We start from the raw sequence: 25,947 nt of genomic DNA, 5'->3' as shown, positions 1-25,947 counted from the left end.
TCGTACATAAGAATGTATTTATTATTAAATAAAAATTAAACATGTATTTTATATTTATTATTAAATAATTTTTTGTTTCGGAGATTTACATACGTATTAAACGAGAAATTAATTTATTACATACGTATAAAACGAGAAATGCACGTGATATAATTATTGGTAAACTATTAAAAGTGAGGCAACTTCAAGTTACTGCATCTTTGTTTGCCTGCAACTTGCACAATTATCAATCGATGATGTCAACGCTCAGGCTATGTTTATACTTACGTTTCTATCGACGGTATTAATTCTATCTCGTGGAAAAGCTCGTCGTGTTGTTGACGGACTCAATGTGGACGGCGGCAATTGGGATCCATTTCTGTTCGTGCCGAAAGATTTGGACGAGTCACCTAATTACGATATAACGCGTTGGGTACGGCAATTGCATCTGCAGCAGTGCGCTTTCGTAGAGATCGGAGAGGGATTCTGTGCTGTAAGCAGAAAGCGTTTCACGTAAAATACTTTCTTGCAATAAATTTCGAGGAAAAACGAATTTCTCGCGCGACATAAACGAAAGAGTGCACACGATTGTGTGATTTATTTTTTGGGAATAAGAGAAAGAAAGACTTCGACAAAGCTTAAACATTCATGCAATATAGTTCTATTTAATATTTAGTTGTTCGTCGAATTACGTAGCATACCTTCTGAATCGAAAGTTCTGGATAGCTCCGGTGTCGGCGAATTTTTCCTTGGTATCTGCCCCTGTCTAACCCTTCACTCTTGGGACCTATGTTCGCCCGATTTGACAAGGCTAAGGAAAGCTGATTGTGTTTTTAACGAAGCTACTCCATATTCAAACACAAGTGCAAGAGTTCACAGGCGATTATGCGACGTAACCTCGCTGACTGAAAATGCATCAAATTGCAATTGTTCCATTCCAATTGCAGGCCAGGAATTATATAAAACGAAAGGTTCTAATGTATACTTTACACAGGGTGTTCGATCTCCTACTTACGTTCGATTTCATATCAAAACCTCTAGGAGAAATTAAAAAAAACTAAAGAGCAACGATTTTGTAAGCTGAAACAAGATGAAAATCGAGAATGAAGGAAATTATATTTCACCCACTTTTTTTTCAGTTTTATTAATAATACAAATTCGTAAGTTTCACACGGTGAAATCTTATGCAGACGCGCATGTTTGAAGTAGTGATCGGACACCTCACTTATTGGTCGAATGAAATTTTCTTACGCTTTTCATTTGTTTCAATCATTTAATGAAAATAGTACAGTGAAGCAAATTTACTTGAGGATAAGTTTTGTTCGGTCATTATGCTTGTTCAAGTAGTTATACGTTACATGGATAATTGTTAGGATTTCCTACGTGTTTTCTGAACCCTTTACCCGAGAGCCTGTGTTCACCGCGCGGAGTTTGTGGTGTCGCGCAGTGCACTGCGACTACAATAAAAGGAATACACACCCCCCAGTGTGCTTCGAATTGCCATCAGAGACAGCCAGTAATGTTATCACGGCTTACATATTTCTCCGTAAAATTTGCAGAAATAACGAAGTGATTAAAATATTTGAGAAACTATCTAGTTAAAGCTACGTCGCTCTTCCTTTTGCGATATTTAAAACAAAAATGCCCCTCGCGTGTAAATATTTATTATTTTCCAAGAAATTGCCAATTCTTTATTACAATTCAAAGTTATGTACACATAAAGAATTATATGTAAGTAAAATATATACGTTATATTTTTTACAAAATTTTCTTAACATAGGCATATTTTTATAGTTTGCCATTAATATAAAAAATGAAATGATATTTCAAATTTTTTAAGAAAGAAAAGTAATACACGAGTTACGGATACTTGCAGCGTACATTGTACGGATGTTTATGAAAAATTGAGGAACGTTCACTTTACGAAACACTTTACGAAATGTGATACTTTCAGTTCTGCGAAGAAATTGGCCCTACAACTTCAATACCAGCGGAAATTAATTCGTTATGGTCGCGGTGGTCCTCCCCAAAATGCAACAACACATGCGGCAGAGGATTCCTGGTAGCGATTGCATCGTGCCAAGATCAAGTAACGTAAATAAAAACTGATAATTCACGCATACGCAATAAATAATAATGACGACACCAATTTTACCGATGTCTCTGGCACGTTGCTGCTCATTTATCGAAGACCACTAAAATCAATTTAAACGGTACAAAATTTAACGCTTATTATTACGCAAAAAGGCATACCACATTGCGATACATGTACGTTTTCCATGCACAGTAATTTCGTACCGACATTAGCGATTACTCATTTCACTGTTTTGCAGAAAGTAGCATCAGCTGTAGCTATCAGACGAAGATGAAATTATGTTACACATACATAAGTTCTAAATATACATATCTTGCATTGATTAAATTTATCTCTATACGTACGTCTCAAATATTACAAAAAAATCTATAAAAAATGTTTATTGTTGTTCTGTACATAGCAGTCTAATTCAGTGTTTTCCAACGATTGGCATGCGAAAAATAAAAAAATGTTAATGTCCTTTCTAAGGGTTATTTAAACTTCTCAACTTTTTCCCACAAATATAAATCTAAATGTATAAACAACGCATATACATCTAAAGAGAATATATTAAATATATCCTGATTTGAAATGATGAAGTATTTTACATTTTTCCGATTCAATAACTCTTTCAATGAATCACACCGCTGCGCTGTTTTTCTGACTTCCTTTTTATGCGAAAATACTTTTTCAACCAAGTCAGCAATAAAAACCAATCAAAGAAATCGATTGGATGTTAATACAGTGCTTAGTTTCGCAGAAAGAAAAACCTGCAGCCACGTATATCGAATTAATTAAAAAATTAGGAGCAGGAAATATCGCGTTAACTAAAAATTATATTCCTATATCATATATGGTTTCTTCACTTTTGGCTAACGCCGATCCGTGAAATATTTTTCTTATTTTCGCCGTTAGGAAACTCTGATTTAGTTAATACTTGTGCATCATTGTAAACATCTAAGTGATTTATGCATTTTTAAGGTGACGCGAATACTCTGTACACAGAAAAAGTATTGAACTAAACGATATTTGTTGCTAATTTAGATCTATTGTACTAATTGATAGATGATCGTGCATCGTTACACTTTCCAGAGGAAAGCCGTCCGTAGACTGTATCGGGCCAGGATCGTTTTGGTGAGCGAATGCTCGTTCAAGGAAGTTCCCTTGAATTTCTTGACCGTGACGAAAGGTGTGAACTTTTCTAGCTGCCCGGATAGCTTCGGTAAATGTTACTGCGAGGTAAACACCGTCGATGGAATTATGAAAGCGGCCAGGTTCACAGAACCTTGCATTTCTACCGAAGGGTGTATCTCAAGCAATGCTGGGACATTCACTTTCGAAGGAGAACTCGATCCTGGTAATAGCGTCGACTTCGACGAAGCCTATGAGAACGATGATCGTGAAAGGTTCGAAGGTACTAAGCTGATACATTTACAACTTGGGAATGTGGCAGAATGCGCCCCGTTATTCTACACGAATCAGCTTAATTTAAAAAATATGCGCTATGAAAGGCGGCGCGCGTACCAATTTCAAGAAACTGAATAAATTGAGAAACTGAAAAAAATTTGTATTATTAGTTTGCCGTAGTGTGATGAAAAGATTTTACTTAAAAATGTAGTAAACACAGTGGTATATATATTTCGACACGTTTCCGAGGAAATATCGAGTATTCTAAACTACCTTTTAAGAAGAAACAGAACATTCTTTCAACAACACTCTGACGAACTTACATCAATACAAATTACAAATAATATACCAGATTTCTCACACGGCGTCTATCAAGAATCAAGATTATTTAAGGAATGACCTGTATACTTGTATATATTTCCCAGACGTGTTGTGTCACTCGAAATCGGTACGAGCAGCTCGACGTCATCTCCTAGAAGCCCGATACGGTGACCAGGAGGTGGACGAGGAGTACGGCCTACGCGAAAATAGATTGGCAAACGAAAACTTCAAAGACATTCGTGGATATCGTTCCGTTCTTAGAAGTCGATTTAGCGATGACGCTGAAGAGGGCCAAGATGGGAACGACAACGACGACAACGACGACACCGACGACGACGACGATGACGAAGATGAGAACGACGAGAGCGGGCTAGACGACGAACGGGATGAGGAGGGCGACGAAGAGGACGAAGAGGACGCGGACGAGACGGTGAACGAGCCGGAGGCAGCGCGCAATTACGATTACGGTTAGTACTTAGGCGTGAATCTTTTCTTGGCTTTTCTAGATCGGCCTCAGAGGCTCCGCGAAGGGTCGTCGGAGCCCCAGGAAACGTATTCAAGAGGCGAGGCCCGATTACGCGGCGATTGCGTTCGAGGGTAAGCACGAGGTCGACGAACCCGCGAGGAAGGGGCCCGTGGAGATCAGATCCGTTATGGAAGACTGCGAAGAAGACACCACGGAACCGCTGCAATATTACGATTACGGTGAGGAAACGTCGACAGGAGAAGAGTAGCGTTCAAAACTTGGTAAAACGAGCATCGTGCGTCTTCCTCGACTCGACGAGATACCGAGTTACTTTACGATAGCGTAGGGCCGAGGCAAAGTGCTCTACGGATCTGCGGATGCATACATTTCTATCGCGTTACGTGGGAATGAACCAGTCCATTCAGAAACTAAACTGAGAAATGTCTTCAAGGTCTATTGTGTAGTAGCTTTAATTAGAAATGGATCGCAGCCGTTAATATTAATTAGAGATGTAATATTAAGTGTTATTACCGTTTATAGACATAACTTAGTAGCATCATAATCTTTGTGAATCGCATCTTATCATGTAAGACAAGAGAGATAGAATTTTTCGTATTATATTCTTTGTTTTCAGAATCTGCCGGAACTACATTCTACAATTTACAAATTGGACTTGCCCTGAAAGTGGCAGCACTGAGCGTTCTAGTCTGGTTTCACGAGTACTAATGGTCAAGCAGAATGAAGATCAAACATAACTGTATCCTTGATTTCAGAAAAAAAGTATCGCAATCACTGGCATAATTCTATCGCTGAGAAAATTATAGGAACGAAGCCACATTTCAGTAGATAAGCAAAATTCTAATACGTAACATGTTCATGATAACTGAATAAATATGGCTATTGTATATTGTTGGATTATTTCCACATGTCAACGGAGAAACAAAAATGAATCTTGTGTTAGGAAATAGAGTTTAGTACATATATAAACTGTGAAATAGATCGTGCAGACTTTGCGTCGTTAATTTTCTTTAAGAGGATTCCAAATTTCCTATGCGGAGTCTTCACAATTAGTAGAGCCTTCAAAACGTGCGGACGTTCCATTCAAGCTTTAAAAATAAAGTTAAAGACTATAAAGAACATTGAACAGTTTTTCATTTATTATTATCCATTTCGAACATATATATTTATTTGTAAAACGTAACATCAATAATATCTGGGTCTAGTGAATATTAGTATCGCACAAAACAATTGATGACTCGTATCAATGAATAATTCATACGAAAGGAATAAATCTATGTGGGAAACGAAGTGAATTGAAGGAAATATTACGTATTTCGTATACTTGTACTTTTATGGACCGTCTGATTCCTGTAGCGTACTGACATTTCTGCTACAGTGGCATTCTTTCCGATGAGATAAAATTAATCCATTAAGCGACACGCTAACTATTATATTTTGAGCAATCTACGTAAATCTACATTTTGTCCTTTCTGCGTTGCATCTCTCTAGACGAGACAACGAACCAATTAATTGCAATGTTTATTCGCGCTGCAAAGTTTCTGCGATCGTTTAGAGTTGCACGCTTTTGATAGTCACTTTCACCAGTGATTTCAATTATCCGAGAAAGTGAATCCTTGTGTCTTGCAGCGAGTTTTATTTCAATCTTTTATACGCCTCTAGCAAAACTTGACGAGTTCGAAATTGTTGCATTTTAATCAACCTAATGCCCAGAGGCACTACGATGCCTGATAATAATTACAAGATACAAGTTAGATTTCCAACGAAAAAAAAACTAATAGCTTCAGATAATACCGAGGAATGCATATTTAATACAATGAAGATACAATTTGTAAGCTGATTGCAAGCGAAGAGCGAAGAGAGATAAGATTTCGAAACGCATTGTCAGAACTTCTAGTTGTTAAGAATTTAACTAGTTAATTATAATTCTACTTTATTGCTTTAAGGCGTGATTGAACCTATTACAGATATATCTCGAATATTTGTATAATGAAAGCTCTTCAAACTCATCGAGTTGTTAAATTAAAGATCTTACGTCGGAATATTCGCAGCGGGAAACCTGCGAGCGCCCGTAATGGAAACAGAAATCTAGAACGGGCGGTAAAACTGAAATCAGATTTCAGGAAGTGATAAACAAAAGGACGCGCTCGCTTCGCGTGTTGAAACGTATGTGAGAAACTGTAATGTAACGTCTGCCTGACACATTTAACGAAAGGGTTTACTGTTACCACGATATTTTTACATAACGTTACCTTTGTCAGCCGTTATTTGCGTTTGATAATTCAATGAAAAATTCGCTGATAAAGAAATCCGATAACGCGAGACTCAACAATGGCGCATCTGCTGTATTTCTAGACCCCGTTGTCGAGATGTCATTCATAACAGGAAAGATATTTTACGTGTTAATGAAACGAAGACGTCTGTTACTCGAATCTTTAAGTATCAACAAATACAATAAGTAGTTTTTTTTAAATTAAATTTCACATTTCTAAATATTCAATATCTTTCACATTAAATTGTTTTACTTTAGTTTAAACGGTTTATAGTTTCGTATACCATTATGATATAAATCAAACATTTAACTCTCTCTGTTCTTGATCCGTATCACTTTCATAATCATTAATACAATTTAATGAAATTAATATCAAACGTGTGAGATCCCCTTTTGTTGATACATAAAGGGACACACTGATTTTAATTTGGACATGTTAGGAAATATGTTTTTCGATCGACGAAGAAAGGAACTGGCGGAGAAGGAGCACAAAGAGCTTTTAATTGGATCTGATCCACTTAATTAAGACAATTCGTGCGGTTGTCAGCCGTCGGTAATAAACCCAGCCTAATGAAAATATACGATCTTATGCGAATGTGCATTATAGATAAACTGATTTAGCTATTAAATGTTACTTAGATTTACGAAGACGACTTTAATCGACCATCAGTCCTAACGAAATTTGTACACAAGCGAAGTATTGAAATGAAAAAAGTACAACACAGTGATGGAGATAAATGAGACTATGCCTCATTGTGTTATTTTCAACGCAAGCGCGAATCTTCTCGTGAATAATGATTAGACGTGACTCGTTTGGCTGCGTGAAGGACCCGTTGAACATCGAGTTGGACGTGCTTACTCCGAAACGGTAACTGATACCTAGTATAAGTCTCGAATTCAGCTGAATTGTCATTTTAGCCGAATTCAATTGAAACAAATGTACAGCGATATGAACGTTACTAGATACGATATCAGATGTGGTATACGATCAGCTTTTGAAAATAATTTGGTAAGGCTGCTTTGTATACATTTGATGGTTTTAAACTTTTTAATACTGTACAATTTAAATTATACGATGACTAAGGCAAATTTTAATTGTAGAGAAATATGCAATGTAAATATGTCACAGAAAGAAATACGAATTTTAACCGACGGAAAATTAACTAGTACGCATAGATAGCTTGCAAGAGTGTGTTTTCTTTAAATAATTTTCAGGGTAAAACATTATCGAATTTCACAGAGTCTTTAAACGTTATTTGACGTTTGACAGAGATATAAAACGTACAGTGCTGGACAAAAGTATTGGCACAGCATGATTGTTATGATAAAAATGCTTATAACTATGAAACAAATTGTTAAAAAGGAAAAATTTGTTTACACGTTTATTTATTTATTATTCTAGATTATTATTTAACAGAAACAGTAATATAAATAAAGTGATATGCGAAATAATAACAAAAACATATTTATTGAGCGTTTTAAGCATGGACAAAAGTATTGGCACAAATGATTGAAAGTACTTAGAAATTAAAAATTAATATTTGGTTGGCCCTCCATTCCTCATGATAACTTCCTTCAATCGTTTTGGCATTGAAGTTACCAATTTTTTTGTAAAATCCGGCTCTATATTGTTCCATTCTTGTAAAATAATAGCTTTTAATTGGTTTTTGTTTGTTATATTATATTTTCTAATTTTTTTTTCTAATTCATTCCAAACATGTTCGATGGGATTCATGTCTGGACTCTGGGGTGGGGTATTTAATGTATGTGCGGTATTGTAAACGATCCATTGTCGTACAATATAGGCAGTATGTTTTGGATCATGGTCTTGTTGAAAATAAAAATCACGCGGGAGATTTAATTTATTAGCACTTTTAAATAAATTTTCCTTTAATATATTTAAATATACATATTTGTCCATAATCTCATCTATGAATACTAATTCGCCAACCCCAGACGCTGCAATGGAACCCCATACCATGACTCCACCTCCTCCATGTTTCACAGTGGCTTGTAAATGTTGTGGATCCATTTCCGTATTTGGCTTTCTCCAAACTAATACTCTGCCATCTGATTTAAATATATTAAATTTAGTTTCATCTGAAAATAATACGTTATTCCAGAATGTGGGATCCTTTTTTATAAATTCTTTTGCAAATTCTTTTCTCATCTTCCGATTCTTCTTGGATATGTATGGTTTCCTTCTTGCGACACACGCAGAATATCCCGCATCTTTTAACACTCTCCGTATAGTTTTCGAACTTACTTCTTTTTTATTTTCTTCATTTAACTTTGCTCTAAGTTGTGATGAGTTTAATTTACAATTTATTTTCACTTCCTTTACAATTTTCCGTTTTTCTCTAACTGTTAACTTTGAGGGACGTCCACTTCGATTCCTACTTTTGAAATCTGATTGATTCTCAAATCGTTTTACGACACTTCTAATAGTGAATCGACTTCTATTAACACTTTTTGCTATTTCACTATAAGATTTTCGCATTTTGTGCAAATTTAATATTATTTTTCTCTCTTCACTTGTAGTTTCTTTCCCTCTTCTTGACATTGTTGCTTGTTATATTTCCTATGTTGCTAATCGACTGAACTTAAGGATGACTGTTAGAAAAAATGACTATCAGGGAATCCCCTACCTATACCATCAAGTGACAATCGGATTTTTTTCGGAGAGATACAACTACACTAAATTTTGTATAATGTGCCAATACTTTTGTCCATGCTTAAAACGCTCAATAAATATGTTTTTGTTATTATTTCGCATATCACTTTATTTATATTACTGTTTCTGTTAAATAATAATCTAGAATAATAAATAAATAAACGTGTAAACAAATTTTTCCTTTTTAACAATTTGTTTCATAGTTATAAGCATTTTTATCATAACAATCATGCTGTGCCAATACTTTTGTCCAGCACTGTATAACAGAGATATACATATCAAAGATACCACGTGATATTGAAAAAGGGAAAAAGGAAAATTAAATATACGCTTTTCAAGGTGCTTCGATGATTAATCATTAACCTTCGTCTTGATGGTGCGTACCGTTATTTGCGTTCTTATGTTAGGAATTCATTTACACATTTTCCGCTCCAACTCGAAAAGAAGCTGCGAGTAACTGTTAATTTCAAAGTAACTACGTTGCGTATGCATAAATTACACCCGATTTAGTAATTTTAGTACACTACTATCGTTCTGATTTACTGTAATTGTTTATACTTTCATATATACACACTCGTTAAGTTTTTTTTATTTACTGTATATCTCCTTAGTAAATTACTCTACTAAGTATCATTCTTTGTATAATGTTGTGTATTTTAAAGCATACATTTTTTTACGTATTATTACGAGCTTCTCGTGAAATATGTATGGTTTACATTTACAATATATTAATTATGTTTAGCGTACACACGAAACTAACAATTCTGCTAATTTCAATAATTCTAGGATATATAATTGTAAGAATGATTGAGAGTAATAATTACATTCGGACGAGCGTGGCGAATATTTGAACGCGCACGTGACATTTTATAGATGCTAAGCAGGTACAATAGAATAGAAAAACTAGTTTAATGAATGGCCGTGCTTAGGAAGCATGTAACGTAACCCTGCTGCTCGTAAATTGGAAAATTAAACTCAACCAGGAAAACTAGTTTCCTACAATTTTCTAAACTCTTACGTACTTTCTAAGTAGGTAACGCGCGTTGCGTGCGCATTCTAACGGCAGTCTCCAAATCGGTTGTCAACACTACACACAACCACTCATCGAAACGTATGTGGTCACGCGTGGCTATAAATTGTACGCTTGGACATACATTAGATATCAATGTAATAGAAAACAACTCGGGATATTTCTGATTTATTTCGTTTTTTAAAATTAGTATTACAGATGAATCGCTTACCATAAGTAACACCGTTCACACCATTCGCAATGATTTACGAGTCACGTCCCTCGTTGCATAGTCAAAGGTGGGGAGGATCGACTGGATTCGAACGATTGATCGTGGTGCCGTAAGTAATGCGATATCCTGCAAGGAATGCTCGGTGATACCTTTAAACGCGGAGCACTGTCGACAGTGCATGCAGAACTTGACCCCGCCGCGTCAATCCATCGCTGTTCGGTGTCAGTGACCTGCCTCAAAAAAAAGAAACTAATTCCACCGGCCAGTGGCCCGTTACACACTTCTCTGGTCGCCACACACGGCCGCGAGATGGATTCTCTCTCTGATCTCTCACGGCCGAATTCAGAGCCGTCTGTCGTTCGTTTCGGTGACTGAATCGATGTACCGATCGATCTGTTTTTTTTTTTTTTTTTTCTGAAGACATCCGTTAGAAATTTTGTCGGATAAAGTGTTACGCCACGCGACACTCTATGCATCGCGTAAAACACGAGTAATTGTGCGGTGTCGTGTTTAATCACAATGTTTATCTCGGAACTTGAATTACACAAGCGCGACAAGATATATTTTTCTTGTTCTAATACAACGTGTGCGCGTATTCGATAGCAAATTTTATTTAGCTGCTGATAATTTGGATTAAAGAGGTAATTGATTGTTATATTGGTCACGTATGTGCTGTTATATATAGATAACAAACATTCATACAATAAATTGCATTCCGTACTTTTAATTTATCAGTCAACTAGGCGATAGACTTCTCCCTCTATATATTTTTACCATAAATAGTAAAATATAAAATAGTACCTTTAGTCTTGATGTGTACGTAAAGATATAATGGTGCAATATAATTTAATGATATAGTATTTACACTATCCAAACAACAAGGTAATATAACATTATGAGTTATTCTTTTTCAATAATTTTATTCCAACTATAATTTCGATCATGACTGGTTTATTTGATTAAAAAGTATAATGGTACAACCAATACGAATAATCTCTGTCTTCAGATATTTAATTGCTTCCGCTTGGAGTAAATCATGAGACATTTCGTTCAAGTCGATTTTATTGATCACAATTCAAGGCAACGCTCGCAATTATCTGCATGTTCAGCCGTTCGTAGGCCCATTGAATTGTGTGTGCAAACCTATGTAACCAAAGCTAGTCGCGTATCCACATTTACATACACACAAGTGCAAGTGACTACAAAAGACCGCGTCGCGATAACAACACAAGAGGTTCTGACAAGTAGGCGGCACTTCTTCAAAGCTACAAGGAGACACGTCAACGGAAGCGTAATGCATTTGCGCGTCTCTTTGTACCAATTTAAGATAGACGAGTACACGAAAAGGATTTTGTGCAGACAAATTAACCTACTACCAAAGAATTTGACAAACGTATAGAATCCTGCGTCGTTCCAGTCGAGGGCTACCCACTTAGATTAATACCTTACGTACCAACATTATGGAAACGGAGAGATTGGTAAGTTGTCTGGGACGCTGCAGGCGAAACTAGTGAGTTTCTTTAGCGTCTTTATCCCTCGGCGTAGATATATTCTATTTGGTCCTACTGCAATCTCTTCTTCTGAATCACGTGTACCGATTTTCACGGCCATGAAAGCCGGGAAGCATTGTCGCGCGGCAGAAACAAAAGGAAACGGATTCGGGTATATCGGTAAAAGGACAGCGGTCCTACGTGTTCCTCTGTGACGTCTGAATGTTAAATCGGTACAAGAGAAGAAGAGAAGAAACTGATCGGTAGCAAGCCGGCTTTACGAACACGTCCGAGGGGCCCTGCGTAACCAGCCTCTGATTGGTCAAGCTCTGTATCACGTGGCGGCATTGCGCGGGTGGGGATTGGCCAGCACTGCCGCGCACCGCGGGCGAAAGCGGCGAGTTTTGTTCTAGTATTTACCCCGCGGTGTAAAGTTGGCTCTCGCGCTCTCCGGTGTCTTTAAGTCACGTCCCATTGTCCGCGGCTCTCCTTCAAGCTCTTCTCGCACCGTAAACGATCTCTGTTCTTCTACGGCTTGTGCTTTTCAGTGGTGAACGCCGTACGAATTGTGCGCCATGTTCGCGCCGCGAGCAACACGCGTTTTACCGGCTACCGTGGCGAGTGATACGTTTTGTTCGTGAACAAGTTCGAGTGTGTGCGTTTAAATATCGTCTCGGAGTATTCTGACGGTGGGTGTCTATGTGTGCGTGTATGTGTGCGTGTGCGTGCGTGCGTGCGTGCGATTACGAGTTCTCGCTGTTAGGAAGGCAAAAGTCTAGCGGTAGTAAACGACTAGGCCGAGAGCACGCTGTGGTACCGTGGAATGCGCGCTGACAGGTATCCACCGCCGCGCCGTCGCATTCGGAATTCACTGTGCGGTTCTAACCTTCTTTTCTCTCTTTCTGTATCCTTAATACGTTACTTCCGTCTCGCTCGTGGCAACGAAAGGCTTGCGTGTTTACGACGATCGTCCACCTCTCTTTGGCTCTTCCCTTTCTCCCGACTCTTTTCCCCTCGTCGCCTCCTCTATCTTTCTTCTTTCACTGGTCGCGTATGCGTATGCGTCGTGGACGCCTCACTACTTTTGACAGCTGTCACGGTTGAAGTGCGTACAGAGGTGACTCGTTTTATTTCGTCGGATCACGATAGGGCGGGAGGGGGGGGGGGGGGGGGAGAAAGCGACACATTGTCCTTCGTTATGGTTGTTTCCCTTTCTTTCAGTGCAGCGGTCTTTTTACTCTATTAATTCGACAATTTCTCAATTACACTTCGCAAAACATTTACATATCCTTGCAATTGAAAATTGGAAATTCGTCGAGCAATTGTCCCATAATTAGGTCACACACGTAACGTATTTACATCCTCGATGGTGACAGTTGTGTATGCAATTTACTATTCAGCTTCAAATTTTGAATAATAAGTATTGTGGTATATCTACGTGTCCAAGTTACATGAATTTAAAGAACGTATAGCAATAGCTTTAACCTATTTATAACGCAAACCAGGTATCTCTATTACCACGATGAATGGAGGGTTTAATTTTTTTCCTAATAAACGTTAATCATGCGAACATTGTCGTATTACTACACTTCGTACTGCGATACGAAGCGCGTTATGTAAAGTGAAAGTAGCTACAGAAACATGTTAAAGGTTGCGATACCAGATGCAAAATTATATGTGTATTGCAAATTCAGGTTATTGAACGCTTGATTACTCGTTTGCTGTTATATTTCGAGGTGATTAGCAATTTTGACATAAAACAGTCGACCTAACGTATTTCATAATACATGAAATATAAAAAAATCGAGAAAAAACTGTTTTACAGCGAATAGACCAGAATGATTCGAGACACTCGATGAAATATATTGCGTTCAAGGGTCGGTTTCTTTGTCGTTGAGCATTTAGCGGCAACTTTTGATACTTTTGCTTTCGTACATTGTGGTAGATTAAGCGGCACGTTGTTCGGAACAGTTAGAAAGGCCTACGCGACGTAGTAAGTGGAATGAAATAGTTTGTATCCTTTTTCTTTGATGTTGCCCGCCAAGGACATCTGACAAATGACACGAGAATGACGTGCAACCATAGACAGCGAAACTAAAACATTTGTTAACATGTTAGTTGGTACTTTAAGCAGATTTCATACGTCAATGGTACATGATCGATCATTCTGTGCGCGTTAGACTCCCGTACAGTACACATAAATTACACATAAAAGTGAGTTGTTTGTTTTGGTACAGAATCGTAATAGTAATCTTGAGCACTTTTTCTTCTATAATTAATTATGATATCTGTATGGAAGTTTCAACATTGTTTTAGTCTAAATAAAAGTTCATTTTCCTATACTTGGAATATTGTTCCATATAAGTTCGTATACAATAAATGATCTATCATAATTTTCAATCAGAAGATAGTAGATATAAATTTTGAATATAGTTGTTTAAAAACATAATGACGTTTGTAATGTGATTATTTTGTTATCCTTAAATGAATAGTGTTGAATTGTGTTATCGTTAGTTCTTGTTTTGAAATACGTATTAGACCTTATTTGTTTGAGAGATATTCCGCACACATGGCCTACACATCATTCTTAGAAAAATGTTTATAAATAACAGAGCAAACGTCATATATATAGAAATAATACAGAATTATTAACGATATCATTCAGTACATTACTACAAAGAAAAACTGATAAGAATTATTATCACGGATAAAATGTACCAATTATCAGAAACGTTTGTAGTTGCAATGCGATAGATAAACTGTGCAATTTTTCAGTCACTTTTAAAGTGATCGATTTGCTATACAATATTGATCTTTTTACCGATCCAGAAAGTAGTGTAACGTGGAAGATTAATACGTTACGGAATTCTAACTCGGAATTACTATTCCAAGTTGTGAAAGTAGCAGCCAATTTACGGTCGATGTTCGTGGCAATATTTCACAAATATTAAATAGACATTTTCGTAGTTATTGCGTGGTCTTGCTTCGCAGAATATGCGGTGAAATTTCTATTTAGGATAATCATGGAAAATTACTGTTCGGCTGATGAAATTGATTGGCTCAAAAGTAAAGTCCCCTTGATTTTGAAAGTAGTGGTGGTATTCGGTAGATCTTCAGTTATTTTTTCATGGAACAATGCAACTCGGACTATTACGTAGCGCGATATAGAATACCAGTTGGAAGTTATGACTGTAACCAAGCTAGGATAATTAAATTCATGACCAATAGCTACTTAGATCAGAATCTTATTAATAGCGACACATGTAATGTATTATTTTATTTAGAACGTATAGAATCGTCGGAACTAATAATCTGAAGAAAATTTCAAATTTGGAAATATTCCACAAATTTAAATTTGAAGAAAGTGGGAAAGAATATCAAAGAAAAAATTATGGTGGTTTATGATTATTCGTTATCTTGATAATTTTATGTTTATAAAAACATTTATTCTTTGCTGTATTCGTTAAATAATTTAAATACAGAGAAATAGGTCTAGTGCTATTTCACCTAATTCAATAGTCTAATGCAACCTTTTCATTGAAATATAGCGAAGTGTGAGATATAAAATGTACAAAACAAGTTTACAAAAAAGAATATAATTTGCTGTGTTTACTTCTTCAAATTTTGCCTTTGCACATTTATTAGTACGTAATATACAAAATAACTTTTAACGTAATATACTTAAAAAGATACTGTTTGTTTGTAATATACTTTACAAGAAATAATATATCGGTTAAGCTGGTTTCATTTAATGTGTCGTTAGTTTGAAACAAAATCCATTAGTTTTTCGTTTGTATATAAATGTCCATGTACTAAGAACGAGTTAGAAAAGTTACATAAACTATAATACAGAATATTACGTCAACATACTTACTCGTTTAATACATATATGTGCGTCCTACTGATTGTAATTTTCTATAACAAATTGATAGTATTGTGTAATATATTTTTTCTAATTTTATGAAATTTAGTAGATCGATGTATTATAAAAAAGCAAATTATATACCTAGGTATTGTAATTCGTGAATATATATATTGACTAGAATGGCACTTATTTTGATTGGCGAAGATTTATTACAGATGAAAGTGTATTTATTTCAACCACAAGAAACAGATCACATGAAACGGTTTCATGTGTTATGGTTTAATGGTATATCCGCAAGATGAGCAGGACACATTTTGCATTCGATTATTATTAAAAATATCCACGTTACATATACGATATAGGCACATATGCGTTGTTCAAGTTGTCAGAGGATCACTCTACGAAGGTAGATACAGTGCTGGACAAAAGTATTGGCACAGCATGATTGTTATGATAAAAATGCTTATAACTATGAAACAAATTGTTAAAAAGGAAAAATTTGTTTACACGTTTATTTATTTATTATTCTAGATTATTATTTAACAGAAACAGTAATATAAATAAAGTGATATGCGAAATAATAACAAAAACATATTTATTGAGCGTTTTAAGCATGGACAAAAGTATTGGCACAAATGATTGAAAGTACTTAGAAATTAAAAATTAATATTTGGTTGGCCCTCCATTCCTCATGATAACTTCCTTCAATCGTTTTGGCATTGAAGTTACCAATTTTTTTGTAAAATCCGGCTCTATATTGTTCCATTCTTGTAAAATAATAGCTTTTAATTGGTTTTTGTTTGTTATATTATATTTTCTAATTTTTTTTTCTAATTCATTCCAAACATGTTCGATGGGATTCATGTCTGGACTCTGGGGTGGGGTATTTAATGTATGTGCGGTATTGTAAACGATCCATTGTCGTACAATATAGGCAGTATGTTTTGGATCATGGTCTTGTTGAAAATAAAAATCACGCGGGAGATTTAATTTATTAGCACTTTTAAATAAATTTTCCTTTAATATATTTAAATATACATATTTGTCCATAATCTCATCTATGAATACTAATTCGCCAACCCCAGACGCTGCAATGGAACCCCATACCATGACTCCACCTCCTCCATGTTTCACAGTGGCTTGTAAATGTTGTGGATCCATTTCCGTATTTGGCTTTCTCCAAACTAATACTCTGCCATCTGATTTAAATATATTAAATTTAGTTTCATCTGAAAATAATACGTTATTCCAGAATGTGGGATCCTTTTTTATAAATTCTTTTGCAAATTCTTTTCTCATCTTCCGATTCTTCTTGGATATGTATGGTTTCCTTCTTGCGACACACGCAGAATATCCCGCATCTTTTAACACTCTCCGTATAGTTTTCGAACTTACTTCTTTTTTATTTTCTTCATTTAACTTTGCTCTAAGTTGTGATGAGTTTAATTTACAATTTATTTTCACTTCCTTTACAATTTTCCGTTTTTCTCTAACTGTTAACTTTGAGGGACGTCCACTTCGATTCCTACTTTTGAAATCTGATTGATTCTCAAATCGTTTTACGACACTTCTAATAGTGAATCGACTTCTATTAACACTTTTTGCTATTTCACTATAAGATTTTCGCATTTTGTGCAAATTTAATATTATTTTTCTCTCTTCACTTGTAGTTTCTTTCCCTCTTCTTGACATTGTTGCTTGTTATATTTCCTATGTTGCTAATCGACTGAACTTAAGGATGACTGTTAGAAAAAATGACTATCAGGGAATCCCCTACCTATACCATCAAGTGACAATCGGATTTTTTTCGGAGAGATACAACTACACTAAATTTTGTATAATGTGCCAATACTTTTGTCCATGCTTAAAACGCTCAATAAATATGTTTTTGTTATTATTTCGCACATCACTTTATTTATATTACTGTTTCTGTTAAATAATAATCTAGAATAATAAATAAATAAACGTGTAAACAAATTTTTCCTTTTTAACAATTTGTTTCATAGTTATAAGCATTTTTATCATAACAATCATGCTGTGCCAATACTTTTGTCCAGCACTGTATATCCAACAACCGCAGTTCATCCTCAATTGAAGAACTATTCAGTTACATGCATTTAACCCTACCCTACGTATACGTAGAGACACTCGTCAGTTGATCGGAACAAATCCAATCAGGAAGTACCAAGAACCCACTTGTTTGCACATAACAACGCGATCCGCGTCGAATTAGAGCACAACCGACCACATGATCAGGGGCACGCGTTCCTTACATAAGCCGAATGACGCAAACCGGCGTCAATTTAGAAAATTTTTCAATCTCGTGGCCGATCAGATATCATCTCGTTGGTATGTCACACGTGCGCCTTCGATATACGTGTATTCCAGAAAAAGAATTAATTTTGCGTGTCAATACACTGTTGACACCCATCAGTAATCAAGAGGCCCCCACGGCCCCCACATATTCATACTGAACTCGATCGAAAGTTAACAAGTTTCCCAACTGAATTTTTGCGAGCATCGGATAGTTTTCGTGGAACTGAGGGACAAATATTATTCCACACTTTCGACTTATTTCCTTCACAATTGAGTAACCTTATCGTCTGTTTATGTTGCCCGTTCTAAGACTATCCAGTACGTACTCTTTTCGTACTCACAGGACGTGCGAGCGGTAACCAGTCGTGCGATAATTGATATAATTGTGGTATTAAATTGAACGCTACTCGGTCGTTAACCGGTCGGAGTCGCGTCTTCTTTTCGTTTCGTCCTGTTGCTCGTTACCGTGTTCCGTGGCAAAGCGCGAGAGGAGTTATGGCCGAGGTGGACGGTCGATTATTCCGGTCCAGGAGAACGGGATAATAAAATGCAGCGGTAAACACGCACACAGGCGACACTGGGGATATTTTCGATTTCTTTGCGCGGCGCGCATTCTACCGGGGGTCGCCCGGGAAATTACGAGCACGCGCGTATACCGTTCCTCGGCTGGCCAGGCGTGGAGATACGACCGCAATAAAATTCCCTGCTGCTTTCGGCGGACGTTTCAGGAAAAGAGAGATCCGCCGTGGCCCGCAGAGGGGCGACAACCTCGCTGGGTCCTTATCCAATTAAGGCTTCTACATACTTATGAACCGTGGCTGCGGGCAGTCTGCGCACAGTGCTCCCTCGAACAACGCTGGGTTTTAAGAGTACTGCCCGTCCAGTTGTTGCGAACATCTGGGCACCTTCTCTCTGAAAAGATACTGAACGCATTTGCATTTTTCTAATATATGTGCATATATTTGTACGTGTGCATATCACGTTAAATTACAGTGTTCATACATATCACGTATATATACGTATTAATACTTGTATCGTTTACATATGAATTGGATAAATTCATTGAAAATGAGCGTTGACATTTTTGGAGGGAAAGTATTCGCGTATAACCGAAACCACGTTGTTGAATGTTGCATTATGAATGATAGACTTTGATTTAGACGTAAACTCTCGCTTTTCATTTCAATGGAAGGAGACAGGATGTTGTTTATGAGAATAAACTACAATGGGGACCAGCAATGTCTTCTTGAACCAAGCTAAGTTAGAAATTCAATTATTCTAGCGATTAAATTTAATGTTCAGAATATTTTGAGATAATACATGGAATGCTACGAGTATTTGTAAGTTGTAGATATATTACATTTGAATTTACTTGTTACGCATTTATTTGTGTTTATTTCAAGTTTTAGTCCGTGTCCACGAGGAAAAAAGAAACAAAATCAATAGATTTGTGCTACCTTGGGCCCAAAGATCGTTGATTCGGTCCTGGCTCCAGGCACTCGTTCCGAATTTGGAAATCAGAAATCTGGTCAGCCTACTTCAGGCCGCAGGAAACGTCGTGAGTGATTCACGGCCCGAAAAAGAACGGCAAATGATAAAACATTTACGGCGCCATATTTTTGTCGTTGTCACTTGTATAATGCAAGAAAACTGTTTGCCTGTTGAAATAGTGCGCACTTAGCAACGAACCTGTTTATTTCCATTATTTCCGTCATTAATTTCACCATAGACCTCAACGAAATTACACTAATCTCTGCTGTTATGGTTAACGAAAGTAGAAAAGATAAAAAAGAAAAAATGATATTGATTGTATCCAATAACAATTAATGTAATTGTAAAATGGTCGAGAGTAGGAAAACAGATCGATCGTTAAACCTGTTGCTAAGATTCCCAAACGATACGTACCGTCGTATATTGCACCGTTCAACGCGAATACTTACGTGAAAACAATGAATGTTTCATAAGGAATAGAATTGTGGCGCCACAGATTGCTCGCAGTCCGCGTTTTAGTTCAAGTGCGTAGACGGCTTTACGCATGCGTGAGTTCGGCGCACGCGGGGAATCCCGCCGCGTTATTTGAATCTGGGATTCGCGACGGTGCACTCAACGTTACACCGCGCGCAGCAAGGTAGATCTTTCGACGTTTCATCTGCGCGACATCCTGCGTCTATATATATACTGTATACCAACGGATTCTTTTGCGGTTTCGTGCGGTGGTTTACAACACACGTTCGCGAAGTGAATCGTAACACCCACGCGATTCCTTTCCCGCGCGAGTAACGTATTCTTCTCTTTTGCTCTTTTTTCAATTAAAACGGTGAGAACTTGTTTTCAATGAACGGTGGGAGGCATGAGGGAAAATTGTTTCACGGTCCGGTCGCTGTCGAGGGGTGACTATCGTGGATGCGATCGAATCGGAGTAACGTATACGTTTGAAATTAGTTGTACGGGATGTTGCGACTTAAGTGCACTGTGCAGTTTGTTGTAGTAGTTGGAATGTTGATTTTACGTAATAGTCGATACAGTAGCTGCGAAAAGCATTGACGTATACTCTTTTCAATTTGGTGCTTGGTGTCGGTGGCTTTTGTAATTACATACAAGAGGAGGTACTATTTAATTATAGGAAGTTTATGGTGTTTGAATATTTAGTTGTAGTAATTGCTTATTTTCTAGTTTCTATGTAGTGGATGGAAATGCGTTGACAGTATGATTCATTTACTTGCAAGTTTTCGTTTATTTACTTTAATTTATTTGAAAAAGTGTCACATATTTTTATCGTGTTATATTTGATCGATAACTTATTAGGTAAGGAAGACAATGAGATAGATCATGCGGAGTAACTTAGGATGACACATGATTTACGTAACCCTGTATCAAACCACTCATACTATTCTTATTTCTATTGGTACATTATATTTCCTGATTAAATTGTTTCAATGATCCTGAAAGACAATCTAGTATCGCATTGAATTCGTTTCTTCATACAATTTTCAATAAATTTTACGCACAAATAGCATCATTTTGGTCTCTATAATGTCTCGCCTACTTTATCTCTAAGATATTAATTGAATATCATATCATACCAGACTTAAAACACGCATTAAATTATGTAGGTAATAATCAACAGAATAATCAACCGTGAAGAAGCAAACCACAGGAATGGTATTCGAAAACAATTTAAAAAAGAAACCATTAATGCCACAGAAAACGTACATCGTTTGTAGACTTTTTTCCAAGTAACGGCCTCATCTCGGTCGTTTCTTCAAAACGTCTGGTCTATTAACCACGGTAATGAGAACAAACAATTCCGCGCCGTAGCGTTATTTACTGTAAGGCAGAAAATTGCGTCATTGAAATTATACGCGTCGCGTACCTGCTGCTTGCTCCCATCTAACGATTCGTCTAAAGGGCATTAAGTTTCTCGTGTAAAGCGCGCCGTTCATTTACCATAATATTGTCGACCATCCAATTGCCGCATAGAAAACGATAGAACTATCGAAAGTTCCGTGAACCGCTATGGTTCATAAATTTCTGGCAATCTTCGCGATCATTTTGATTCTGCGCACGCAAACGCCTCTTCGCAGTCTTAACAGATCGTGCATCTTCCGTGTTACGTAATTCCTTGGTCGCAATTTCCTTTTTCGCCGTATCCTTTGTTCCTTTCGATCAAGTGAATTTGTGATGTGGAATTTGGGCTTATACCAGGGAGAGCATACAACGTTACGTGTCAATTTAAATGTGAATTTCGATTCTATTTTTACACCCAATCGTCACTCTGAATACTAAAGATAGGTAACTGTTTTTTTAACCGCCTTGTGGTAATTCTCAATTCCAGAGCGCTTAAACGACTTAACGAATCTCGAAAAAAAATGTTTTAATAGAAATATTTAACATACGAGGTGAGAAATCACCTGCGTGGTGTTCAAGTTTTCCATTTAAAGAAACGAATAACACTACATAGATACAGTTAAGGGTTAGGAAAATATTTCTCTGTTATCATAAATAATGAATTACATTTAAAAACTCTATTAAATCGGGACAGTCTTCGGAACTAAACCAATATTTCGTCGGTATAACAACAATTTCTTCGAGAATTAGGCTAATGATCGCTCTTCAGCTGATTAAATTGATTTAGAGAAAAAGTACACTTCTCCGAATTAAGTAATTTCCTCTAATGCTTTGGAAACATTGCAGCGTACTGCGCAGAAAGGGTGCGGGTAAGAGTTGAAGTCCGTATATTCACTGTTGCAGAAAACGAAGACTTTCTGGCCGGAAGGGTTCGAGGGCAGAGTATGAGGGCCGGCGAGGAAACGCGGAAAGAACGTTCACAGTTCGGCGAAGCGGTTAATGACTGGCAGTCACCGAACACAGCTGGCCACGTCTCTCTCTCCTCCGTTCGGAGATGAGTACGGAGGAGCTGAACGCGAGCACGATGACGACCACGGTCACCGCGACGGTAACGCCGGTCATGTCATCGCCGAAGCTCGACGTCGAGGACGAGGACGACGACGAGCCATCGACCATCGTCGAGCACGCGGATATGGATCTGGTGAACGGACCGAATCCGTGGCTTCCGGCGTACGGGTTTCAGCTGCAGCATCGTTCCCATTTTCAACCGACGCACGAGGATCTACGGACTAATGGTTCGTACTTTTTCTATTTCACTTTCTACCGTCCGCTTAAACAATGCGCTTTAGTTTCGATCGTGACGATACGTTCAGCTCGTGTCTATATAAACGGTGTAAAGCCAGTTTTTCAGTAATTTCCGATACGTGTAGTATTTTGAAGATTCCTATATAAGTAGTTATTGTTTAAGATAAATTATAAATAATTGGTGGTTAGTATATTTTATCAAATATTGTCCATCGAAGTGACATAATTTTTGATATTCTTGGAATTCTATCGTACGTGCTTTGACTCTATTAAATAGAAGGAGTTCCAGATTAACAATCTTTCTCTGAATATGAAATTACTTCTGTTATTACTAATTGTGATTAATAATCCCACTGATATATCTGTACTGGAAATTCTATCACGCTTTCATCGTTTTCGATGCGTCTGTTTCTTCCGCAATCGCATTAAAAAGAAAAAGAGTAACTGGTGTGTCCGATCATAACACATGCGAATTTCTCGGTTTTCGATTTACATTAGCATTACTAATCTCTTCGGATGGAACGTAAGTCACGAAAGATGTACATGCATACATGTACGGAAATATTTTTCTACGGTTCGATCATTAAATAGAAATGATAATGACCAGCGATTATTTTTCTGGTATCGTGCAATTAATGAATGCGCTAATGAAAAGTTATGCGCAAACACCTTAACCTCTTGAGAGATTTCATAGATTGTTCTAGTTCAGTGACGAGCTGTGATTAATGTGGATAATTTTTACATTTAGTACATTTCACGAGTCTAAGAAATCATTTTTCTGTCGATCTTTTTGATGTCCACGTGACGATTCGGTAAAAATAGTAATGGTAGTGATAGCAGAAGAAAAGGGTTACTGTTCTACTTAGTCGATACTGGTCGACCCTGTTATGATCTGTCGTGAATATTACACCAAACAGGAAGTCTCATTATTTACGATTAATTCCAGAAATCCCTCTCCTCGTCTACGCTCTAGATATCGACAGAGACTCGTATCATTACCGTAATTTTCATCGGTAGAAAACAGCGCGGGTTTGCATACAAATCGTCTGTTAATGGCGAGACTTATAATGTGGGCTACTTTCTATAACCGTGGTCGAGTATGCGTGAGTTAATGAAAAACTGTAAACGCAGCCAGGGTGTTGATCGTGTGACTTCCATATTCGAGACTGTTACGTTTCGTTTTTAGTGAGATTTTTATAAACTGCTTTCAAATGTTGCGTGTAACGCGTTGGTAAATCATAAATTCCGGATAGGCGATCAATTTTGATTCCTAGCTAATTGATTTGGTAAGTGGCTGATTTGTGTCAAGTACCGCTTCATTGTCCGTTAAACACGGTATATGTGTTGTATCAGCGACATTTACATATCAGAAGGTGTTGTGCAGAACTTGTTAAATTGTTTAACTTTTCCACAGTATGATTACATTATAGATAATGTAATCATTCACTTAACTCTGTTAAAGTTATTACTCTTACAGGTTGTATAGTTAGTAGTATTGAAGTAACCTCGATAATGTATCGATTATTATCAATGCTTCCTTTGATCGATAGCTTTTTTCTAGATTTGACTAAGAATGTATATCATGAGAGTAGAATGATGGGAAATTGCGTAAATAGGAAGATAATGGATAAAAATTAACTTTAAAGATCATTTTGTATAAAAAAAAAACAGAATTTTTTGCTATATATTTGAAAATCCTGGTCGCGGTAGTACGAGAGATAAATATATTCATAGTTTTAAGTAGGGATATATCTCCCACCAATTCTCTACTCTTACAGCCCACATGCTATCATTCGGTGGACCTAATAAGTAAATCCGTCTGAATTCTCTTGTACAGACTACGCCAGTGATTTTGTCGTGCTGTGTGACACTAACAGAATCGCATATCCTTCAGAACGACAATCGTCTTCCAATAGAGTGACCCTATGCGATCCATCCTTAAGTAGGGTCACACGAGCGTCGAAACGATGGGCGTCATAGCTAACAACATGCGTCGTAGCTTTACATCGTTTTATATGTATACATATTTAGGAGCGGTCACGCTACGATGAGGTTGATTGCGCGACATTTCAATATAGACCGTGTGACTCTATCCTTAGATGACATTGTATTACCATTCCTATACCACGTTTTCGCCTTAAAATGTTATACGGCGCAATAGATTTACTGACACAGTCTGTACCATGACAAGATTCGACTAAACGAAGCTACATTAAGACCAGGAGAAGACGTTACCGCGTAAAGTACACGCTACTTCATTCTTAATTAGAGGTTACGTAAAGGTGCATCATCTGCGGCGTAGATTCATTCATTTGTTCCACCGTGCGATTAAAAGCAACGCGCAACGCACGTGAAAGGAGGTAGATCACCGATTATTTTTGTGCAAGGCGGCGGATTATTCACGTCCGTTGCCCGGTTGCGGAATGAACCGGCAACAGGCGGCCCGCAACAGGTGGTTTCTCTCTTTCGTGCTGTACCGTCGCACAGGCGGCTACGTGCCCTCGCGATTGTGCAAGACAAATCGCGCGTTCTCCCGTGGGACGATTTCTTCTCAAAACGGTCATTACGTCTAATCTGTTCGTTTTAGCGCGAGAAAGAAAGCGCGTAGGGAGTTAATCGTACGCGAGAGAGGAAACGTTCATGAAACATTTCTGGTTTTATCGTTGTATTTATCAAGGAACGCATTAGGAACTGTTCTTCTGGGCATTACGCGGTTCGATGAGTTTTACGCCAAGATCGTTGATCGATCGTAGCGAAATGGTACTATTTCCGTCTCGTTCGATTAGTGTTTCCTGTTTTGTAGAACTCTTGGAGTTAAGCGAAATAATATTATTGATAACGTTGGAGAAAAATTAGTTGTGGGTTTTATCGAGAGTGCTGCTTTGGAGAAAATGAAGCTTGAAAATACAGCGGGTACGCTTGGTGTCACGTATCTTTTTACAGTTCACCGTATCTGTTTCGTGCTAGTTTTTGTAAACACTTTATCGTTCGCTATTCGTGGAAAGTTACAGGCGGCGTTCCACGCGTTTCGAACGGTTCGCACACAATTTAAGGGAGAGCCGCGTTCTCTGGATGCATTATTACGGGCAATCAATTCTGTTAACACGTTCACTGCTTATGGGCGACATGTGCACAAGTGTTTCTAGCCAGTATGAAGGTAGCATTGTTGCC

The 25,947-nt window shown here is 37.3% G+C and overlaps 2 protein-coding genes across 15 annotated transcripts in view; both read left to right on the top strand.

Moving 5' to 3' along the window:
- The first annotated feature begins 189 nt into the window (after window positions 1–189).
- LOC143426271 (uncharacterized) lies at window positions 190–5,032 on the top strand. Of its 4 annotated transcripts, XM_076899609.1 has the most exons (8): window positions 190–472; window positions 656–950; window positions 1,353–1,495; window positions 1,934–2,073; window positions 3,146–3,187; window positions 3,259–3,467; window positions 3,886–4,248; window positions 4,882–5,032. In XM_076899609.1, exons 1-8 carry the CDS (start codon window positions 254–256, stop codon window positions 4,971–4,973), a joined length of 1,503 nt encoding a protein of 500 aa, XP_076755724.1. In that variant the 5' UTR covers window positions 190–253; the 3' UTR covers window positions 4,974–5,032. The 4 variants fall into 4 exon arrangements, with proteins under 4 accessions (XP_076755724.1, XP_076755726.1, XP_076755725.1 ...); XM_076899612.1 differs by lacking the exon at window positions 1,353–1,495 and having other exon boundaries at window positions 348–472; window positions 676–950; XM_076899611.1 differs by lacking the exons at window positions 656–950; window positions 1,353–1,495 and having other exon boundaries at window positions 194–412.
- A 5,928-nt stretch (window positions 5,033–10,960) lies between these two features.
- The window catches only part of LOC143426257 (uncharacterized), a 99,722-nt gene continuing 84,735 nt past the window's right edge, over window positions 10,961–25,947 (top strand). For 8 of the 11 annotated variants that reach the window (XM_076899556.1, XM_076899559.1, XM_076899558.1 and 5 more), the window contains exons 1-2: window positions 12,661–12,815; window positions 22,375–22,766. In XM_076899556.1, coding sequence (XP_076755671.1) covers window positions 22,526–22,766 — 241 coding nt within the window. In that variant the 5' untranslated portion in view covers window positions 12,661–12,815; window positions 22,375–22,525. The other 3 variants (XM_076899555.1, XM_076899554.1, XM_076899553.1) reach the window with 3 other exon arrangements.

Source organism: Xylocopa sonorina, chromosome 8 (genome assembly GCF_050948175.1).
Source record: "Xylocopa sonorina isolate GNS202 chromosome 8, iyXylSono1_principal, whole genome shotgun sequence".
NCBI lineage: Eukaryota > Metazoa > Arthropoda > Insecta > Hymenoptera > Apidae > Xylocopa > Xylocopa sonorina.
The sequence above is the reverse complement of the archived record's forward strand: the minus strand, read 5'-3'. Positions and strand labels throughout refer to the sequence as shown.

Excerpts from the sequence above, each read along its gene's own strand:
- LOC143426271 (XM_076899609.1), top strand. The coding sequence starts at position 254 with ATGTTTATACTTACGTTTCTATCGACGGTATTAATTCTATCTCGTGGA. Across the intron at positions 951-1,352 it reads GGAATTATATAAAACGAAAG|GATTTCCTACGTGTTTTCTG; the intron begins GTTCTAATGTAT and ends GATAATTGTTAG. Across the intron at positions 4,249-4,881 it reads AGCGCGCAATTACGATTACG|AATCTGCCGGAACTACATTC; the intron begins GTTAGTACTTAG and ends CTTTGTTTTCAG.